A 17,598-nucleotide genomic window follows, 5' to 3' on the forward strand; every position below is an offset into this window, starting at 1 on the left:
GATATCCTGAAGAAAATGTGAAGCAACAATATAAGGCTTTCTAAAATACTAAAATTATGAGCTATTTTATTCCTAAAATTCATAATTATTTATCTTTGTCTTGTAGGTTTGCAGCATGATTATTACGTGTAATAGAAAATTAAGCTGTAGAACAATGTTCGTGAACTTTTTTTTCTATTTTATGATTTTTTTTACTGCATGGAATTACATATTTTAAAAATTTTTTTTTACAATTTACATCCAAATTAGTTAACGTATAGTGCAACAATGATTTCAAGAGTAGATTCCTTAGTGCCCCTTACCCATTTAGCCCATCCCCCCCCCACACCCCCTCCAGTAACTCTCAGTTTGCTCTCCATATTTATGAGTCTCTTAAAAATATGGAATCTTCATGAATTTGCACATCATCCTTGCACGGGGGCCATGCTAATCTTCTCTGCATTGTTCCAGTTTTAGTATATGTGCTACCAAAGCGAGCATGTTCATGAACTTTTTCTTCTGGCTCATTATAACACCGTTATGTCAGATGACTCCCCCCTCCGCCACAAATTACCAATTACTGGAATAATGTCATATTAATTAAATGCAATACTAAGCCAATGCTCTTGTTATACAACTTTGGAGATTTGGTCTACCTGTTGAGATAGGCTAGCCCCCAAATCTCAGTGACCGAACATGAGTGTTTATTTTATTTCTGGCTCTTCTTGAGTGGTGTTGGTTGTATGTGGATGGCTTGCTCCACTTAGTCTCTCAGAGCCCTTGACGGTGGAGCCTCAACCTCTGGAACTTTGGTTGGGTTGGACAGCTGCATAAGAGGGAGAATGGAGCATCCTTCTGGGCTTTTCACTGACAGCTCATCTGCTCACCTTTCCTCAGCCAGGATTGGTAGCATCGCCCTGTGAAATCGTGAGGAGGCTGGAAAGTGTAGTCTGCTGTGCATTCGAGAAGTGAAGGAGAATCCAATAGGGGTGAGCACTAATAATATTTATCCCATATTCTAAAAGAGCATAAAAGATAAATTATAACCATGTTATTTAAATTAGACCTTTTGAGACCATTTTATTACTTACTGGCTGGGAAACTGGGATGAGTTACTTAACCTCTGTGAGCCTCAATGACCCCATTTGGAGAAGGGGTAATAGTGATGGTTAACATTTATTGTGTGTATACTAGGAGCCAGGTCCCGTTACAAGTACTCAACATATAGGACACGCTTTAATCTTTGCAACTCATAGGCAGCAAGAACGTTTGTCCTTGCTATAGATAAGGCAGTCGGGGCTGAGAAGCCTGAGTAACTTGTTGACCCAGATGGTTTGTGAGAGTTGGTTCTAGGATTGGAAGCCAGGCGTCTGGCCCCAGCACTGCTGGGCCTCATGACTAGGCCCCATTTCTTCTTTTGTAGTCATCATACCTGTTTGAATTAGGTGCCTGTTAAATGCCCAGCGTACTAGGTGCAGTGCTGGCCATTGTAACAGTTTAGATGTGGTGGCAAGGATAGAAAGGGAAATTTAGCTAATGTATTCATTTGAATCTTTCAGTAAAAACGGTAGTTTGGTGGGGTCGGGGAGCAGAGGAGGTGGTGGGAGGGGTCATCCCCAAATGAGTATGTATCTGGCTAAGAGTTTCTATCCACAGTTCCGTAAGGAGGTCCTTTGTTTTCTACAACTCATTTTCCACTCTGATCTCAATATTAATAGTGACGTTCATGGAGACGTCAGTTCTAGCTTGGACACTGGACAGGTATTCACAGAGGTCTACAATATGGTCTTTGGTGGAGGTGCTGCCTTATACATTTCTGCGTCTGTCCCCTCTCTGAGCAGAAGTAGCTTCTATCCTGGCCCTCTTAGAGTTCTATGCAGCTTAGGGCTCAGTGTTTCTGGGTATGTCTTCAGCAATCAGTAACTTTGTTAGACATTTTGACCAAATTTCTCTGGCAGCACATACAAGAAATCACCCAGAACCCTACGCTAAGAATTCGAAAGATACCCTTGTCAGTTAGGGATACTTTAGGATCAAGTAACAGAACACCTAAAAGGTGATGGTTGAAATAAGAAGAGTCTGGCAGTGCCGACCTGGGCTCAGTAGCTCCTTTCCTTCTGGCTCTGGTAGTTTGTCTTTTCCTTATGGTCACAAGATGGCTACTGTAGCTCCACCCATCGCATCCTTACATCAAAGGCAAAAGGATGGCAGAAAAGGGGGTTTCCTTCCATCAGGGGAGAAAAATTTCCTCTTAAACTTCACTATAGGTGTTTCCTTGCTGCTCACTGACTGCAGTGGTTCTCTGTGCTCATGACTGGACCAGTCCACCTGCACTGTGATAAAGCATCTTCCTCCAATTCTTGGTCAAGATTGTACTGTTAGGAAGGATAAAGGAGTGTGTGTGTGTGTGTGTGTGTGTGTACACAATCAATTTTGTTTGCCACATATGCTTTCTTACCCCATAAACTCTTTCCTATAGGCATCCAGGAACAGATCACTCCCTATATGAATTTTTATCCTGAGGGCCCTCTTAGCCTCTCTGGAACTGGCCCCAGGGGCCCCCCCGAGGGTGGCAATATTGACTCCCTCTCTAGATGGGGGGAGGGCAGATCAGGCTGTCTCTGGTCAGACTCCAATTTCAGCATACGGGGAGTTAATGGTTTCCAAAGCAGTTAAGATGCCCTTCCTCATCACATCTCCAGCTATAGCAACAAAATGCTTCTGTGCCAGTTAGAATAAATGAGCCCACTATGTTGGGGACTCTGTAATTTGACTCCAACGAGTTGCAAACTCAGATCCTCTTTAGGTAGAGATTAGATCAAGCATTTCAGGACAGTTTGTATCAGGCCTCATGTTTTTAATGAGATATGACACCAGGTTGAATCTGATGCATATTCAGTTGAATATTTCAAATTTAGTTAATGAAAGCATCTGGACTATCTTTAGATCATACAGACTGCCATGCTAAAAGGGGCTCATTATAAAGTCATAAGAGCAGTTTATTTTGTTCTGTTGAACTTTCACTATTTATGAGTAAAAGGGGATAGTTTTTTCGATTCTCCCTTTCAGAATTTCTGCAACACATAGGAAAGACCAGGGGCTGGGGGGGGGGGGGTTCCACGAAACTTGCCATGTCTACTGTCAGATTCCTTTTGGTTTTTCTTACTCCATAGTGGAGGCTAGGGGTGTGGAGGGAGCAGAATGGGGAGCCTACCGACGCCAAGTTTGATATGGTTGTCTTCCGGTGTTCCGTCAGGTACTGCTAACAAACTACAAGAAGACGATCTCAGGGTGTCGATCACAGGTCAGTCTGGGAAACAGACACCACAATTTCATTTTCAGGATTAGGTACACATACATCTTAGTATTTACTTTTTGTTTTTCAGCTTTCTGAAAACAGATAGTATAGAGAGAAATCCTTCTCTTTAGAAAAAACATTTAGCCAAGTTTTCTTTATTGTTCCAAAAAAAAAATAAAATAAAATAAAAAAGTCAACTTTGGGTACCTGGCTAAGTTGTTAAGCATCTGACTTCGGCTCAGGCCATGATCTCATGGTTCATGAGTTCGAGTCCCACTTCGGGTGAACATGGGCCCCACCTCTTTCTCTTTGTCTCTCTCTCTGCCCCCACCCCTTCCACTCCCCCTAGCTCGCTTGTGCCCTCTCAAAAAAAAAAAAAAAAAAAAAAAAAAAAAAAAAAAAAAAAAGCAATGAGCAACTTCTACAAGGAGCATAGTTCAATTAGTTAACCCCTCTGTTACTGAGCATAAAAGCACTTACCTAACCTGGCCAGGGGTATAGCAAAGAGTAGTTAATTGTTTGCCAAATGCTGTCAAGCTCCCAGGTGAGAGCCACACTTTCCATGCCCAGCATTACTGTTGCAGTATTTCCCTGCCCCCCAAGAGAATCTGCTCCAGAATATGCCTCCAATGTGTAGGGATACTGGCCTGTGTTTTGAGAGGGGAGCATCAGAAGTTGCTGAATTTTTAAAGAACTGTTCAGCTTGCCTGTGATCTAATAAGGTTTATTTTAATTTTTTTTTTAACGTTTATTTATTTTTGAGACAGACAGATTGTGAGCCGGGGTGGGGCAGAGAGAGAGGGAGACAGAATGCGAAGCAGGCTCCATGCTGAGCTGCTAGCACAGAGACCGACAAGAGGCTGGAACCCAGGAACCGTGAGATCATGACCTGAGCCTAAGTCAGACACTTAACCGACTGAGCCACCCAGGCACCCCAGAGGAGTTTTATTTTTAAAGGTGGGGGTGCTGGCAAAAATCATGTCTTTTCAAAACCCTTAAATAGTGTTGCAAACATCAGTCAGAAGAATAAGGGCACAAACTAATAATTTCCCCAAATTCCTTTTGCTTTGCCTTTTTTGTTTGTTTCTTTAAAGATCAAATTCGAACAACGTTTTATGCTTTCTTTCAATGAATTAACAGTGGCCTGGAGAAAGTATTTCAATCCTGTTCAAGATACTTTTTCTAAGTAACAAACCCACGCACCTTTCAGGGCTCAGCAGGTGCGCGGTGGACTTGGGCCGTCAGTCAGACGGGTATGTGCCAGCCACATTCTGTGCTGCCCTGCTGCCCAAGTTGTATTTATGGCAGAGGCCATGGTCACTGTTGAAACCAACACGGGCTTGCTGCCTCTGAGCTCCTCCTCCAGAGCAAAAGAATGGTAAACTAGACATCTGTCTGTGCAAACAATCAACTAAGCATATGCCCACAGTCAAAGGAGGGTCTTGTTCCGCTGGTCTCTTAACTTTTGGAAAAATGGCTTTTTTCTAAACGAGTTTTCGAAAAGCAGTCATAAGCCAAGCTATCCACATTATACTGATTTCTAAATTAACACAGAAAATGCACATTTTTAATGGTGTAGATCATTATTAAATGGATCCTTCTATGATAGCAGTTATATTAATTATATGATGTATAATAGAACTATAATATAGGATACTAGTTTTATTAGAGCTATGATTTATGGTGCATTAAGTACTAATCTTGTTTAATCCTCATAGTCGTCCTAGGTGGTAGGTATTATTTCAGTTGGGCAAATGAAGAAAGTGAAGGTTTTGGAGAGTTTGCTTTTCTGTAAGTGGATAAGCAGGGATTCCAGTCTGTTGTCAAAGCCTGTGTGAGTCACCAGGCTCTACTGGGTCCAGGTCGAGATGCTATGCTAACCATTTTTGGTGATGATCAGAAAAGTTCATGAATTGTTATTGGCTTAAATATTATCCTTACATGAGAAGACGATGGTACACATAACATCTGTGGACTGTTTTCAATGGAAGGAAAATCCAGTGAACGTATAAATTGGCCAGGGACTAAAGAAGCCTTAAAAATGTTTCCCAATTCATTCTTAGTGGCACATTCTTAAACTAAGTGGCGATGTATAGAAACTGACTGCCAGCAAACAGTAAGAATTTTAGGTTACTAAAGTCAAAGTAAAATTAGGGTATGAGGGCAGGGCAAAAACAGCTAAGGTTCAGAACGCTCATTTGAAAATACACAGCAACCCTTTACTTTGTAAATAATAAACCTAAGGTATTGGAAATTCCTTCCAGAATAGATTATTAACCCTGTGCAAAGGACAGTGGACAGGAGACTAGGAGGTACAGACTCTGGTCCTGCCCCTAGTTAGCTATGTGACCTTGGACAAGTCACTTGTCCTCCTGCACAATGAAACCTCTGGTCCCTTCAATTCTAAAATTCTGAGTCTAGGAGTCAAACTCGTCTCCTCTTTGCTAATGGCTCAATTTTACTTTCTGCACACCTCTTAAGACATCGTCAGGGAGCAGAGGGGAAATTCAATTCCATTTTCACATGAGTTTCTTTGCTAAATCCACGCCCCCATTCTGCTGTTTTTAACCCCTCTGTCATGGCAAAAACACTTTCAAGGATGGGGGGGGGGAGCAAGGAAGATGAAAATAATTTGCCAAAAGACTGAGTTTTACATTTACATGCAAAGCATTCATGTACATTTTGTAGTCTCTTTCATTCTTCTGCTTTTCGATTATCCCGTTATGTTGATTACCTTTTTCATTTATTGCAAAATGCTTCTTAAAAAATATTAATTTTGAAAATCAAGATGCGTATTTCTATTCAAATTAAAGTATTTTTCAGCTTTTACCTACTTATCTGTCAGGTGCAATGGTCATTATTTAAGCTGCTAGAATAAACTGACACAATTAAAAGGTTTTAGGAAAATGATTTATGGCTTAATGGTAAGTATATTAACCGAAGGTACATTACTAGGTAAAGCATACCCATCTCCTTTATCCTGGAAAGTATTTTAACATTTCTTTTGGGGAGCATGTTTTAAAACAAATATAACAAATACATGGGGTGCCTGGGTGGCTCAGTCGGTTAAGCGTCCGACTTCAGCTCAGGTCACGATCTCATGGTCCGTGAGTTCGAGCCCCGCGTCGGGCTCTAGGCCAATGGCTCAGAGCCTGGAGCCTGCTTCCGATTCTGTGTCTCCCTCTCTCTCTGCCCCTCCCCCATTCATGATCTGTCTCTCTCTGTCTCAAAAATAAATGAAAGTTAAAAAAAAATTAAAAAAAAGAAAACAAATACACAATCACTACCTTATAGAAATGCATTGTACTATGTAGTAAATTGATACCCAGATGATATAAAGACCATGAAAGAGAAGGCAGGCACTTTCTGCAGCTGACCTTGAAACCCCCGCCTGGTTTTACTGAAAGCAAAAGAAAACACCCAAGGAGCATGTCAAACTACCTAATAGAGTATATCCTCAAATCTGAAGATCCTTATGCAGACTAAATGCATAGGGACCCCACGTTTTTTCATCAATAATGTCACTTAACTTTCACACCTTACTGAAACAAACAACTATCCATGGCCTTCTGTTTATCTTGAGTTTTTAAGTCATTTTTCTATTGACATATTTAGCTTATATAAATTACTGAACAGACTTGAGCCACAGATAGTTCACTTGGTGTCATAGACCCAGTGGAAAGGAATACTGCTTGTTTTATTGCTCAGACTGATGCACAAGATTATGAGTTCTTTTCCAAATGCTTTGAGTTTATTTATACTTGCACTAAATATGAATAGCCTAGGGCAGATATTGGAAATATGTGGCATCTATGTGATCACTACCCACTTCAAAAGCTAGTGCACATAACTGATCATACCCTTATTTCCTGATGAGCTGAACTGGGGTCTCAGGACCCTTCTTAGCAAACACAGCCAGCATAAACAGTGAACTAGTTGCTGTCCAGATTCTAGAATTAAAATAGCTTATTAAAAACCTCAAAGGTTTGTTTCTTTCCTAATTACACTGTGACTGACTTTTCTGAACATTTCAAGCCTTTTTCATTTTGATAATGATTTTTTTTTTTTTTAAAAGAAGGACCTTTTATTGGGTCTTTTAAAATTCCCCACAGTACTGAAACACTTTTAAATATACATTAGAGACTCAATAAATATTTGTGTTTTGAATAGCCTAAATGCTAGAAATAGATGACAGTTATCACATAGAAACAGAGGAATATCACAGAGGTAACTGGGTGTCTGCTCTCCAGATACTCATGGAAGGAATCGTGCACCAGTTTTTGGCCCTAACGCATTAAGTCCTGGGAAACTGGCAAAGAAATGTGAAGTTCCAATTCCTTTGGTATTGTAAGTTTCCAAAATATGAGGAAATGTGTCAAATGCCTATGGCTTTCAAATGATAATATACTCTGACTTAATGACTAAGAGCAATGCCCACTGAGCAGTTCACGGACAGTGTCTCTTCCAAGTCAGATCCTGTTGGCAAATGACCAAAGAACCCTTCTTTCCTGATCCAGTCAGCCACTCCTACGGCCTGGAAGCACTTTGCCCATGAACTCAGTATTCTAAAAGTGAGCAGTTAGAAGTGCCATTTGCAGCTAATCTAAGAATTCCACTGAATATCCCAAAATTTGTGTTGGAAACACATTGGCACTTTGACTTGATTTCAGAGGAAACTTTTTTTTAATTAAATTTTTTCAATGTTTATTTTTGAGAGAGACAGAGAGACAGACAGAGAGGGAGAGAGGGAGGGAGGGAGGGAGGGAGGGAGGGAGGGAGAGAGAGAGAGAGAGAGAGAGAGAGAGAGAGAGAGAGGCGGAGACACAGAATCCGAAGCAGGCTCTAGGCTGAGTTGTCAGCACAGAGCCAGAGGCAGGGCTCAAACCCACAGAACGCGAGATCATGACCTGAGCTGAAGTTGGATGCTTAACCAACTGAGCCACCCAGGCACCCCCAAAGCAAACTGTTTCTTAAATCTTGAATAGAAATGTAAAGATAAATATACCTTAAGCCTAATTTTTTTAAAAAGAGAAAGTTAAGAATTGTAAGTGTTCTAGTTTCTTTAGCAATATATTGGAAAAGCACCGCACTAAGGCCAACTTGAAAGTAAACACAATGAAATCACATGAACTCCCCTTAAAACTAGTATGCATTCTAGAATACTCTGGTTGATGGGAGTTTCCAAATACTTTATTCATACTTAAATTTTTTTCAATTAATTTTTTGAATGTTTATTTTTGACAGAGTGCATGCGAGCATGAGCAGGGTATGGGCAGAGTGACAGAGGGACAGAGGATCTGAAGTGGGTTCTGTGTTGACAGCAGACAGCCTGATGCGGTGTTTGAACACACGAACCCCAAGATCACGGCCTGAGCCAAAGTCTGATGCTCAACCGACTGAGCCACCTAGGTGCCCCAGTAATTAATACTTTGACACTTACATATATGATGCTTTTCTGATTCCAGTTAACAGTTTTCAGCTGAAGATGACAGTTAAAAGCTTCCATTTTTTCAACTCAAGTGAATGAGAACATACTTAGTGTACGTGTAGTCATTCATTTGTTCATTCAATATATATTGAGCACCTCTCTGTGCCAGGAACTCTGTTAGCTGCTGGGGGCTAGTGCAAAAACAAGACAGATACAGTTTCTACTCTATGGAGCTTATAGTCTATTTGGAAATCTCACCATTAAGTAACAACAGGAAGAAGTAAGTCAACAATTGAGACAAAAGGTGCCTCCATCTCTCAGTTTATCTACAAAACTGGCTTCCTGTACAGGTGGTTTGGATTATGTAAATTCTGATTTGCTGTATACGAGAAATTTCCATTAAAACCTAAAAATACATAAAGTCTACTAGAAACACACTAAGTAGTTCTTTCTGAATGTATCTGTGTTGAATGAACGTAAAAATAACAAAGGCTTTTTTTTTTTTTTTTTTTTTTTTTTTTTTTTTAAAGAAAAAAGTGCTACTTATTCTGGAAATACCTTTAACCAAGGCAGTTTTCAGGGGAATTCATGACCGCTTTGGGTTAATGGTCATTAGCTTCATGTTCAGCCCTCAATTAAACTCTGAACTTCAATTGTTATTACTTAATTGACTTGGTTATATTTCATGTCGGCATCTCACAATGACCTTCCTTTTAAAAAATAAAAATTACGTTGGCGTAGCACCATGGGTCTTTGGCTGAGCTTGACATTGTTGCAGGCCCACACTGTTTTATATATGGTTGAGCCTCAAATTTGCTTAGGTTTGCTATCACTAGGGTACCTCCTATCATCCTTGCCTTTGAACTGAGACAGCTCTAGATAAATCCAAGTGATGAGGGAAAAGGAATGAAAAACAAAACCCATCGGTTGCCATGATTAAGATGCAAAATAAATCCATAGATAGACACTTGATTCCAAGCACAGGGAGTTAGTCTTAATACCTTCACTATCACAATATTACATGATGCATATTTTAAAATGGTACTGTATCTTTTCCTTACAAGTGACTCCAAATGTTTAGTTGTTCCAGTTAACCAGATGAAAACTTCAATCTCCTTTATTTATACACAGAACAGTAAGATCAAGTTGGATTTATGTAACTAATGAGATCGATTTTTAACAAGTAGGTATGATGCCAAGCTCTAACTATGCTGTACTAACTGAAATGAATTAAGGCATCAAATGAGCATTTCCCCTCCCCCTGTATTGTGGAAAAGTTTTAAAAGTCTTTTTGAAGTACTTTGATCAAGCTTTGAAATCATTTTAGTGGATTACTATTGTATGAAAACTATAATTTATTGTGCTTGACCTAAGCAGCTCTTTGTCTCACAGCCATATTCAAAACAATAGCAGGAAAGTGAAAACCACAAGGGGAACCCAAGCTGTTCTGGTTATTATTTCATAATTCCATCTTCCTTATTTAATCTTTGGAATCCAGGCATGTTCTTAATAAAAGATCATGTTTACCTTATATGGGAAGGTTCGTTTGGGGCAATACAATCAGAGGGTCCAAACTTTGTCATTGTCACCCTTCCTTTACCTAAGAGTGACCTTACATACACATTCAGAGAAGTGCTTCGCTATAAATGGAGACATTGCAGGCAGACTCGTCATTGTTTGCCTTTCGGTTTCCTCTCTCGTTAAGCTAACTTTGCTCCTTTACCCTCATCAAGAATGTCCTGGGGCACCTGGGTGGCTCGGTCATTTAAGCGCCTGACTCTTGATTTGGGCTCATGTCATGATCTCGCGGTTTGTGGGTTTGAGCCCTACACAGGCTCTGCACGGACAGTGCAGAGCCTGCTTGGGATTTGTCTCCCCCTCTCTCTGCCCTTCCCTTGCTTGCTATCTCTCTCTCAAAATAACAAAAATAAATACTTAGTGGGGGGGGGGGGGTGGAAAACAATGTCCCAATTGTGGGATTTTCTCCTCCTATCCCTGCCACAAAGTATTTCTACTCTGAGAAGACTTGCTCCCAGCAGATCACATGGAAAATGGCTAGCCGCTCCCAAAGATGAACAAGCTAGGAGCGTTTCTCTAGTGAAATCATATAGGTATTTTCCCATTTCTTTCAGTTTCATCCACAGACAGAATACCATCACCACCACTCAGGCCGAAAGTAGCTGTAAACCTCACAGGTTCTTTCGGCTCCGTTTGCCACATGTCCTGATGGCCTAAACCTCACATCCTGTTTGACCCTGTAAGATCTTATCTGAGAAGTTTTAGGAGTCTTCAAAGGTGTACCAGCTACCTGCTAACCCCCACCCCGAAGACCTCTGCATCAGGAGTTAGATGAAATGCATTTTGGTCCGGGGATGGTTTTCCGGAGACAAAAAGGAGTGAGAAAATGTAGTGAGAAAGCACAGAATACATGTCCACATGGAAGGAAATTGGCAACGGTTAGTGAAGGGGAAAAAGGAGAGGGAGGAGGTGGGTGAAGAGAAGCAGCCTATGAAGACACTAAGCATTTAAATCGGTTAAAACACTAGGTCTGTAGCGGGTTGCATGTTAAAAAGAGCAGACACCTAAGGTATCTCGGTTCCACAGGGCCAAGCAACAGCACGTGGAGCTCTCGGAGAGGCGAGTGGATGAACCGTTCACTTGGGTCCCGTGTGCTAATTAGCGTGGCCCACCAGGGACCATTTAAGTGAACGACCTCATCCAGGGCTCTAAGCAATCCCCTCCCGGCCTGAGTTAATGCACCCCCCAAAGACCAACCATTTATCATCCTTTCCAGGATGGAACCAAGGCTTGCTGATAATGATCAGGTACATACACCTATAGTTAAAAGAAAATTGTTTCCCCTGGAGATCCAGCTTTCTGCTTTGGACCCCGAAGCTTTTCCCTTTAGGAGTGTTGAGAAGAGCTGACATACACCTCACTAGAAGGCAGATGAAAGAAAAAAAATCTCACTTTTTTGGGGGGGGGGGGGGCGGTAAGGGTAGAAAGGAGCCTATGAAGTCACCTTAAGTTATCCGTGCTAGGTCAGCTTTGCACGGAGCTGATCCCTTGCCACACTTCACATGGGGTCTTTGTGACAGCAGACGCCTGGCAAGTCTCTAACCACCGGAGAGAACATCATTTCGTTTTACATTGTCCGCACACTCCTGCTTTTTTCTGCGTTGGCATAATTCATTACTGCAGTTTGCAGAATGCTCCATCAAACAAGACTTGGCTTTAATGTTAATGTTCTAATGACGACGACAACAACAAAAAGCATCCTGTCTACTTTCCAGGGCCGTTTTTATTGTCTTAACCAAAAAAACAAACAAGTAAACAACACATACCGGTTTAACACAGATAAAGATTTCTACCATAAAAGGAAAAAGAACAAGGAGGCTTGGAGTTTCCTATTTGGGAACACTACTCTTGTCTCCCTATACCCTTCCAGCTGAAGAGTGGTAGACAGAATAATCACATTCGTTTCAGGTGGGAAAAAACTTAGTTTTGAAACTTGAGAACTTTATCATCCTATGTATGGCTTACTGGTCTTGTTCCCATGTTGAAGGGCCACATTTTAAGACCTTGTTCATCAACAGGAGGTGGTGCCGTTGCCAGAGAATACCAGTACCTTCTTATAACACATTATGTCAGGGCACCAGGTATAAGCAGGAATACGAAATGCAAGCACCTCTTCTATTTTTTTAAATTTATTTGTGCGCCCTCATCATAAATTTGTTTAATGCAAAACCAACAAATCCTTGACAAGGGTTTAACAGCCTTTTCAACATCTGTGCAGATGAAATGTAATTCGTTCCTAAAGAAGAAAAAAGCAGTTTAGAGCATGCCACGAAAACTGTTTCTTAACAACAGTGTTTAAGTGTGTGCATGTGTGTGTGTGCACGCGTGTGTGCAAAGACAGCAATAGTTTCAGATGATTCTATTTCACTCCCAAAACCTGCGTGATAATTTTACACTGACACACAAGTCTGCCACAGAGACCTCCTTCCCATTTCATTTTCCTCCTTTTTTGTGGAATGCAACCCACTACAGAGTTAAAATCCACACGTCTGGGCCGGACGTGTTTGTGTCTCTCAAAAGGAAAGGCAGCTGGCAGACTCATTTGCAAACCTTCTTAGGTACAAAATTAACAGGGTGCAAATGGTGGATTTTGTCTTTTGAAAGAAGCAAGCCATGTATATAACTTAGAGGTGGTTGCAGAAGTTCTATTTTTGTTAATATTTCCCAATTTCATCTGTTCAATATTATAAAAGATATATTTTCAACATGGGGACAAGTCTTTTATAAATACATTTTCGGGTATAGATAAGTTTTTAACCTCTCAATAGATAGGTTTATAATGAATTTATTGATGTTTTGCTTTAAATCGAAATTTGGTTAGCCGTGTAAAAACTGAGTAGATAAAAGCAAACAAATACAAAATCCCTTTTATTTGGCTTATTTGGAAAACACTCTAGGCTTATTTCTGGTACACTTAATTCGTTCAAAGCTGAACATTTCTAATGCCTAAATTATCTGTTATGTAATTATTATGTCATATAAAATGCAGATACAAAGCCGTGCACAGAATGTGCTTTTAAAAAATTGTACGCATAAAAATACTGACTACCATTCATACTGACAAGTAGCCGTGTCTAAAAATAAACTATTGCCCAGGCTGGCACCATGCTTCAATGGTCTCCCTTTTGCCACCAGTCCAAAGGAGTGTGGTTTCCAGACACAATGTAACCAATACTTTTACATGAGATAAATGGAAAATCTTTGGTGTTCAAATAAGTATCATCAAAAGAGGAAATTCTCAAGTATATTTTTTCAGCGTGGCTCAATGCCAGGGAAGTCAGGAAACCGTAAAGACTGGACAAAACAAGCAGAGGCTACCGTCGAGGTCTACTGGAGCCTGGCAGGTGAGAGCAAAAATCTAGTTTCAGCCTCCATGTCTTCCAATCTGCTATGATTGTGCTAGATTATTCCGTGATGGTAATTTAACACTGGGGACCTGTGAGAGTATGTGAAGACATCGGAGGGAGGTGGGGAGGGAGAAAGAATGAATAGAGGCTTAGAAAAAAAATAAGGGGGTGGTTCGGGAACTGGGAGGAGAATTGAAAAATCACACCTTTCAAGTCTCCACATTTCTTCTTTTGTTCAGTATGAGCAGAAACCATCCGGAAGGAAGAAAGATTATGACTATCTATAAACTAACTGTTTGACAGAGACAGAAATGCTGATAATGAGTGGGTTGTGTCTGTAGTTCTTGGCTGTTCACATCAGCAAGGGATGAAGGAAAACAGAAACTCTTGATATGTTTGTCTAAAGAGGTAGTGGCGTGGCCACGGGCAGCCCGAGTTCAGCTCAAGTTCAGGGCAGATGGTGCCAGGAGTTTACATTGCAGGAAAGTAAAATTGCTTCCGGATTCACCTTTTCCTCCCGGCTTCTCTTCCAGGACCATCGGGGTCAAGCTAGGCTATGGCATAAGGTGACAATGTCCGTGGGGAAACAGGCTTTGAGCAGGATGCCCCTTTCCCGGTTACAGTCCAGTTCCTGGATAAAGCCGTACCAATAGATGACTAAGCCCGGCCCAAATCTGCAAAAACATGAGAAAATAACATGTGTGTTGGATCAACAGAATTCTCGAGAATGGTCATCTCTGAAGCATTGCGATGATGATTAAGGGGCATCATTTCACAAAGTTTTTGTTTTGGTTGCTACTATTGTGGCTGAGGGTGGAACTTCTAGCAAGCAGCGGGCTTACTTTAATACAAGTACTACTACAATCTCAGAGTTATTACCTTTCAAGGAACCTGAAGTATTGCATATACATGCACGACCCTCATCACTTTTCAGTAAGGGGATATCAACTTGGGTTGATGTGAGTACCTAACTGAGGAAGGATAAAACTAGACTCTTAACAGCGACGAGTTACTGTTGGGGAGCACCACACTTGGGATTTTATCTCCTAATGTTACCTTATCTCCTAACCTACTTTCAACCAAGGGGAAAACAAAAGGAATAACGTAAAAGTAGAATAGGTCAAGGTCCTCTTCTGGCTAGAATGCTCTATGCACATACCAATGGGGCCAGAGGTCCCTTTGGTCATCTCCTCTCTCAACTCCTTAAAAAGCAAACAAAAATCCAGATGACCACTGGGATCCCTCAGATAGACGTTATCCCTGACCCTTCGTGTCTGCATACAGTCTCTAAATATGAGCACGGCGTGAAATTTGGTCATAGGTTCTTATCATGAAGATGATGGATCACGTCATGTAGACCATGAAGTATAGACAGATGCTGGCTTAAATCCTCAATCTTTCTAAGTTGTGCCTCCAAATTATCTCCAATTTTTGTTAGTTGCAGACTCAGGAAGTAACCCTGTAGAAGACTTCACCCATCAGGAAGTTGAGACCTTTAGGCTGGGTTCATAAAGATGTAATCACGATCAATCACTGTGCACACAGACATGTTTTGCCCATCAGTTTCACCTTTTTTTTTTTCTACCGAGAGTACTTAATTAAAGGGCAGCACTACTTTTGGTGTCATGTTGCAGGAATTTTACAGTGAAATCATAAATTATGAATGTTGGGTTAGTAAAAGGATGTCTAAAAACAGAACTGCTTTCTGTATTCTGACATTACAGCAGGCTGAGCCACGTTAGGCCAAAGAGCTTTTTTCCTTCTGTGATTTATTATATGCTGTAGTGTACTTGCCAAAACTAATAGCCCAAGATGGGCTGCAAGATACTATATGCACAGGAACAAGTTCAGTTGGGTGTCACAGAACGGTAGCCAAGTTGTATGCAAGGTTAATTGAACCTTTTGGGCAGAATGGCAACTCATCTACTGATGAGTGGCTCCAGGGGACATAGGAGATGTGTACAGTGGGGCGGCCTTGGAGCACTAGACTCGATGGTATTTACCTGCCATTGGGGGCTGGCTTCAGAGAGGCTTGCTGAGACCTTACTTCCAGTTAACTGGGGGGTTTCTTAGCAACTTGTAGTAACAATTGTTTGCAACTGGAACATATACCATTTGGTATCTCTATCTTACAAAAAGCTCTGGTTACTATCAAAAGATCTCGGATTTGTCACAAGCCTGGCAAGGGCGGGAAGATCTACAATTTTGTGTCTGTGAAGCCTCGAAATTTCCTATCAGTGAAGCAGCCCTGGGTCACAGGGCTCTACAGACCTAACACTGAGCTCAACACATTCCTCCGCTGTCTTATGCAGCCATTCAGGAGACCATGATGTTCTTTAGAAAGGCACTAATATTTTTACAAAGGGAGAAAAAAAAATGTGATCTAACCAGTCATGGAAAAGAACAAAAGAATATATGGAGGTCATAAACAACAAGCTCAGTGTTTTAAAGATTTAATAAAACAAAAACACATACCACCAAGCACTGAGAGAGCAAGAGCAGCCTACACTTTCCCTGAACAGCTAAATCATACGCCAAAGGACACGAAGCATGACAGCTCTTTACGAAAATGGCATTTTCCGGGCAGAAAAGCCAGGCTGGGGAACACCTCAATGCCCAAGAAAATGGACTTGTTTCTCTTTTGAGGCAACAGAGGAAATCTGCAACTGGAAAAGGTATTCCAAGACTGTGAATCTGAACATTTCGCTGTAGTGGTTCACTACTAGGACTCCCTGAAGGTAGTATCACTGATCTAGAAATTCCTTTCAGAATATGTGAATAGTCTGCTGTCTGAGTCTTTGTTTCTTAGCTTTTGGATGGAATTATGTTAACTTAGGCACTATCAGCCCTCTCATGTGGCTCAAAAGTTCTGATAACGTGTGCTTAATTAAAAACAAAGCAACACAACTTCTCTTTGTAAGTGGCAATTGGCAGGTAAAGGCTGTCCAGTTAGGTGTTCTTTGAATGAAAAAAACAGGAACTTATTGGGTGACAAATTTGGACACTGAATGACAGAGCACGATTTGGCCTTGTTCCCGATACCTACTTTAGTGTATTTCTTTCTCCAATAATTCAGGATCCAGAGATTATCAAATGCTGGCAAGATAACCTTCTAGCAACCTATCTGTTTATGAAGAGGCTGACCACATTAAGCAACTTTATAGAGTCAATTTTCCTTGGTTATCTGAACCAACAGAAGGGAACATTTTGGTTGATAATTTGAAAAACCAAGCAATCCAAGTCTAGCATTTCCAATCCAAGGTGTAAACCGGGGAGAAAACAGGTCCTAGGACATTTTTTATGTAGGTCAAGTACATGCTCTTGGGTTGAATGATTTCATCTCTTTGATGCCTGTTCCCATTTATTGTGGCACTACTAGACAAGAATGAGATCACTGCAAAGGCAAACATAACCTTTGTGACCAATAAAAATCAAAGAGACTGTTAAATGGCATTTAAAAGAAAACAGTCTCTGGGTCTAAGGGAATGTGCACAGCAGAGGGCTGGTCTGCTACTGCGATGGCAGCCCTCCCCACCAGCCGGAGGAGACACTCTGGAATGGGGTGTATATGGGTATCTGAGTTGTCTCCGTAAACACATTTCAAGATGGACTCTAATTTTCACTTTACTACACTCATGGTTCAGTGACAACATCAAAGACTCCATCCAAATGGATTTTAAAAACTCTCGTGGAGCAGAGACTGAGAACTCAAGTGACTTTTACAAAAGTAATTTTGTTTGCAAGTAAAATACCGCCACATTCGCAAAAACAAATACCTCCTGACACAAATGGGAGGTCAAAGTCCCAGGACAGACCTCAAGAGTACGTATGAGGGGCGCCTGGGTTGCGCAGTCGGTTAAGCGTCCGACTTCAGCCAGGTCACGATCTCGCGGTCTGTGAGTTCGAGCCCCGCGTCAGGCTCTGGGCTGATGGCTCGGAGCCTGGAGCCTGTTTCCGATTCTGTGTCT

The 17,598-nt window shown here is 41.2% G+C and overlaps 1 protein-coding gene and 1 non-coding gene across 5 annotated transcripts in view; both read right to left on the reverse strand.

Annotated features, from left to right (window-relative positions):
• Positions 1–373: 373 nt before the first annotated feature.
• LOC122223287 lies at positions 374–480 on the reverse strand. The gene has a single exon (XR_006204172.1). It is a non-coding gene; the product is annotated as a U6 spliceosomal RNA (small nuclear RNA).
• Positions 481–11,993: 11,513 nt separating this feature from the next.
• Positions 11,994–17,598, reverse strand: part of CDIN1 (CDAN1 interacting nuclease 1) — a 216,792-nt gene continuing 211,187 nt past the window's right edge. For 3 of the 4 annotated variants that reach the window (XM_042942472.1, XM_042942478.1, XM_042942477.1), the window contains one exon: positions 13,135–14,304. In XM_042942472.1, the coding sequence (XP_042798406.1) occupies positions 14,175–14,304 (130 nt within the window). In that variant the 3' untranslated portion in view covers positions 13,135–14,174. Of the gene's footprint in view, positions 12,520–13,134; positions 14,305–17,598 lie in introns of those variants that run through there. The other variant, XM_042942473.1, reaches the window with a different exon arrangement.

Source organism: Panthera leo, chromosome B3 (genome assembly GCF_018350215.1).
Source record: "Panthera leo isolate Ple1 chromosome B3, P.leo_Ple1_pat1.1, whole genome shotgun sequence".
Taxonomy (NCBI): domain Eukaryota; kingdom Metazoa; phylum Chordata; class Mammalia; order Carnivora; family Felidae; genus Panthera; species Panthera leo.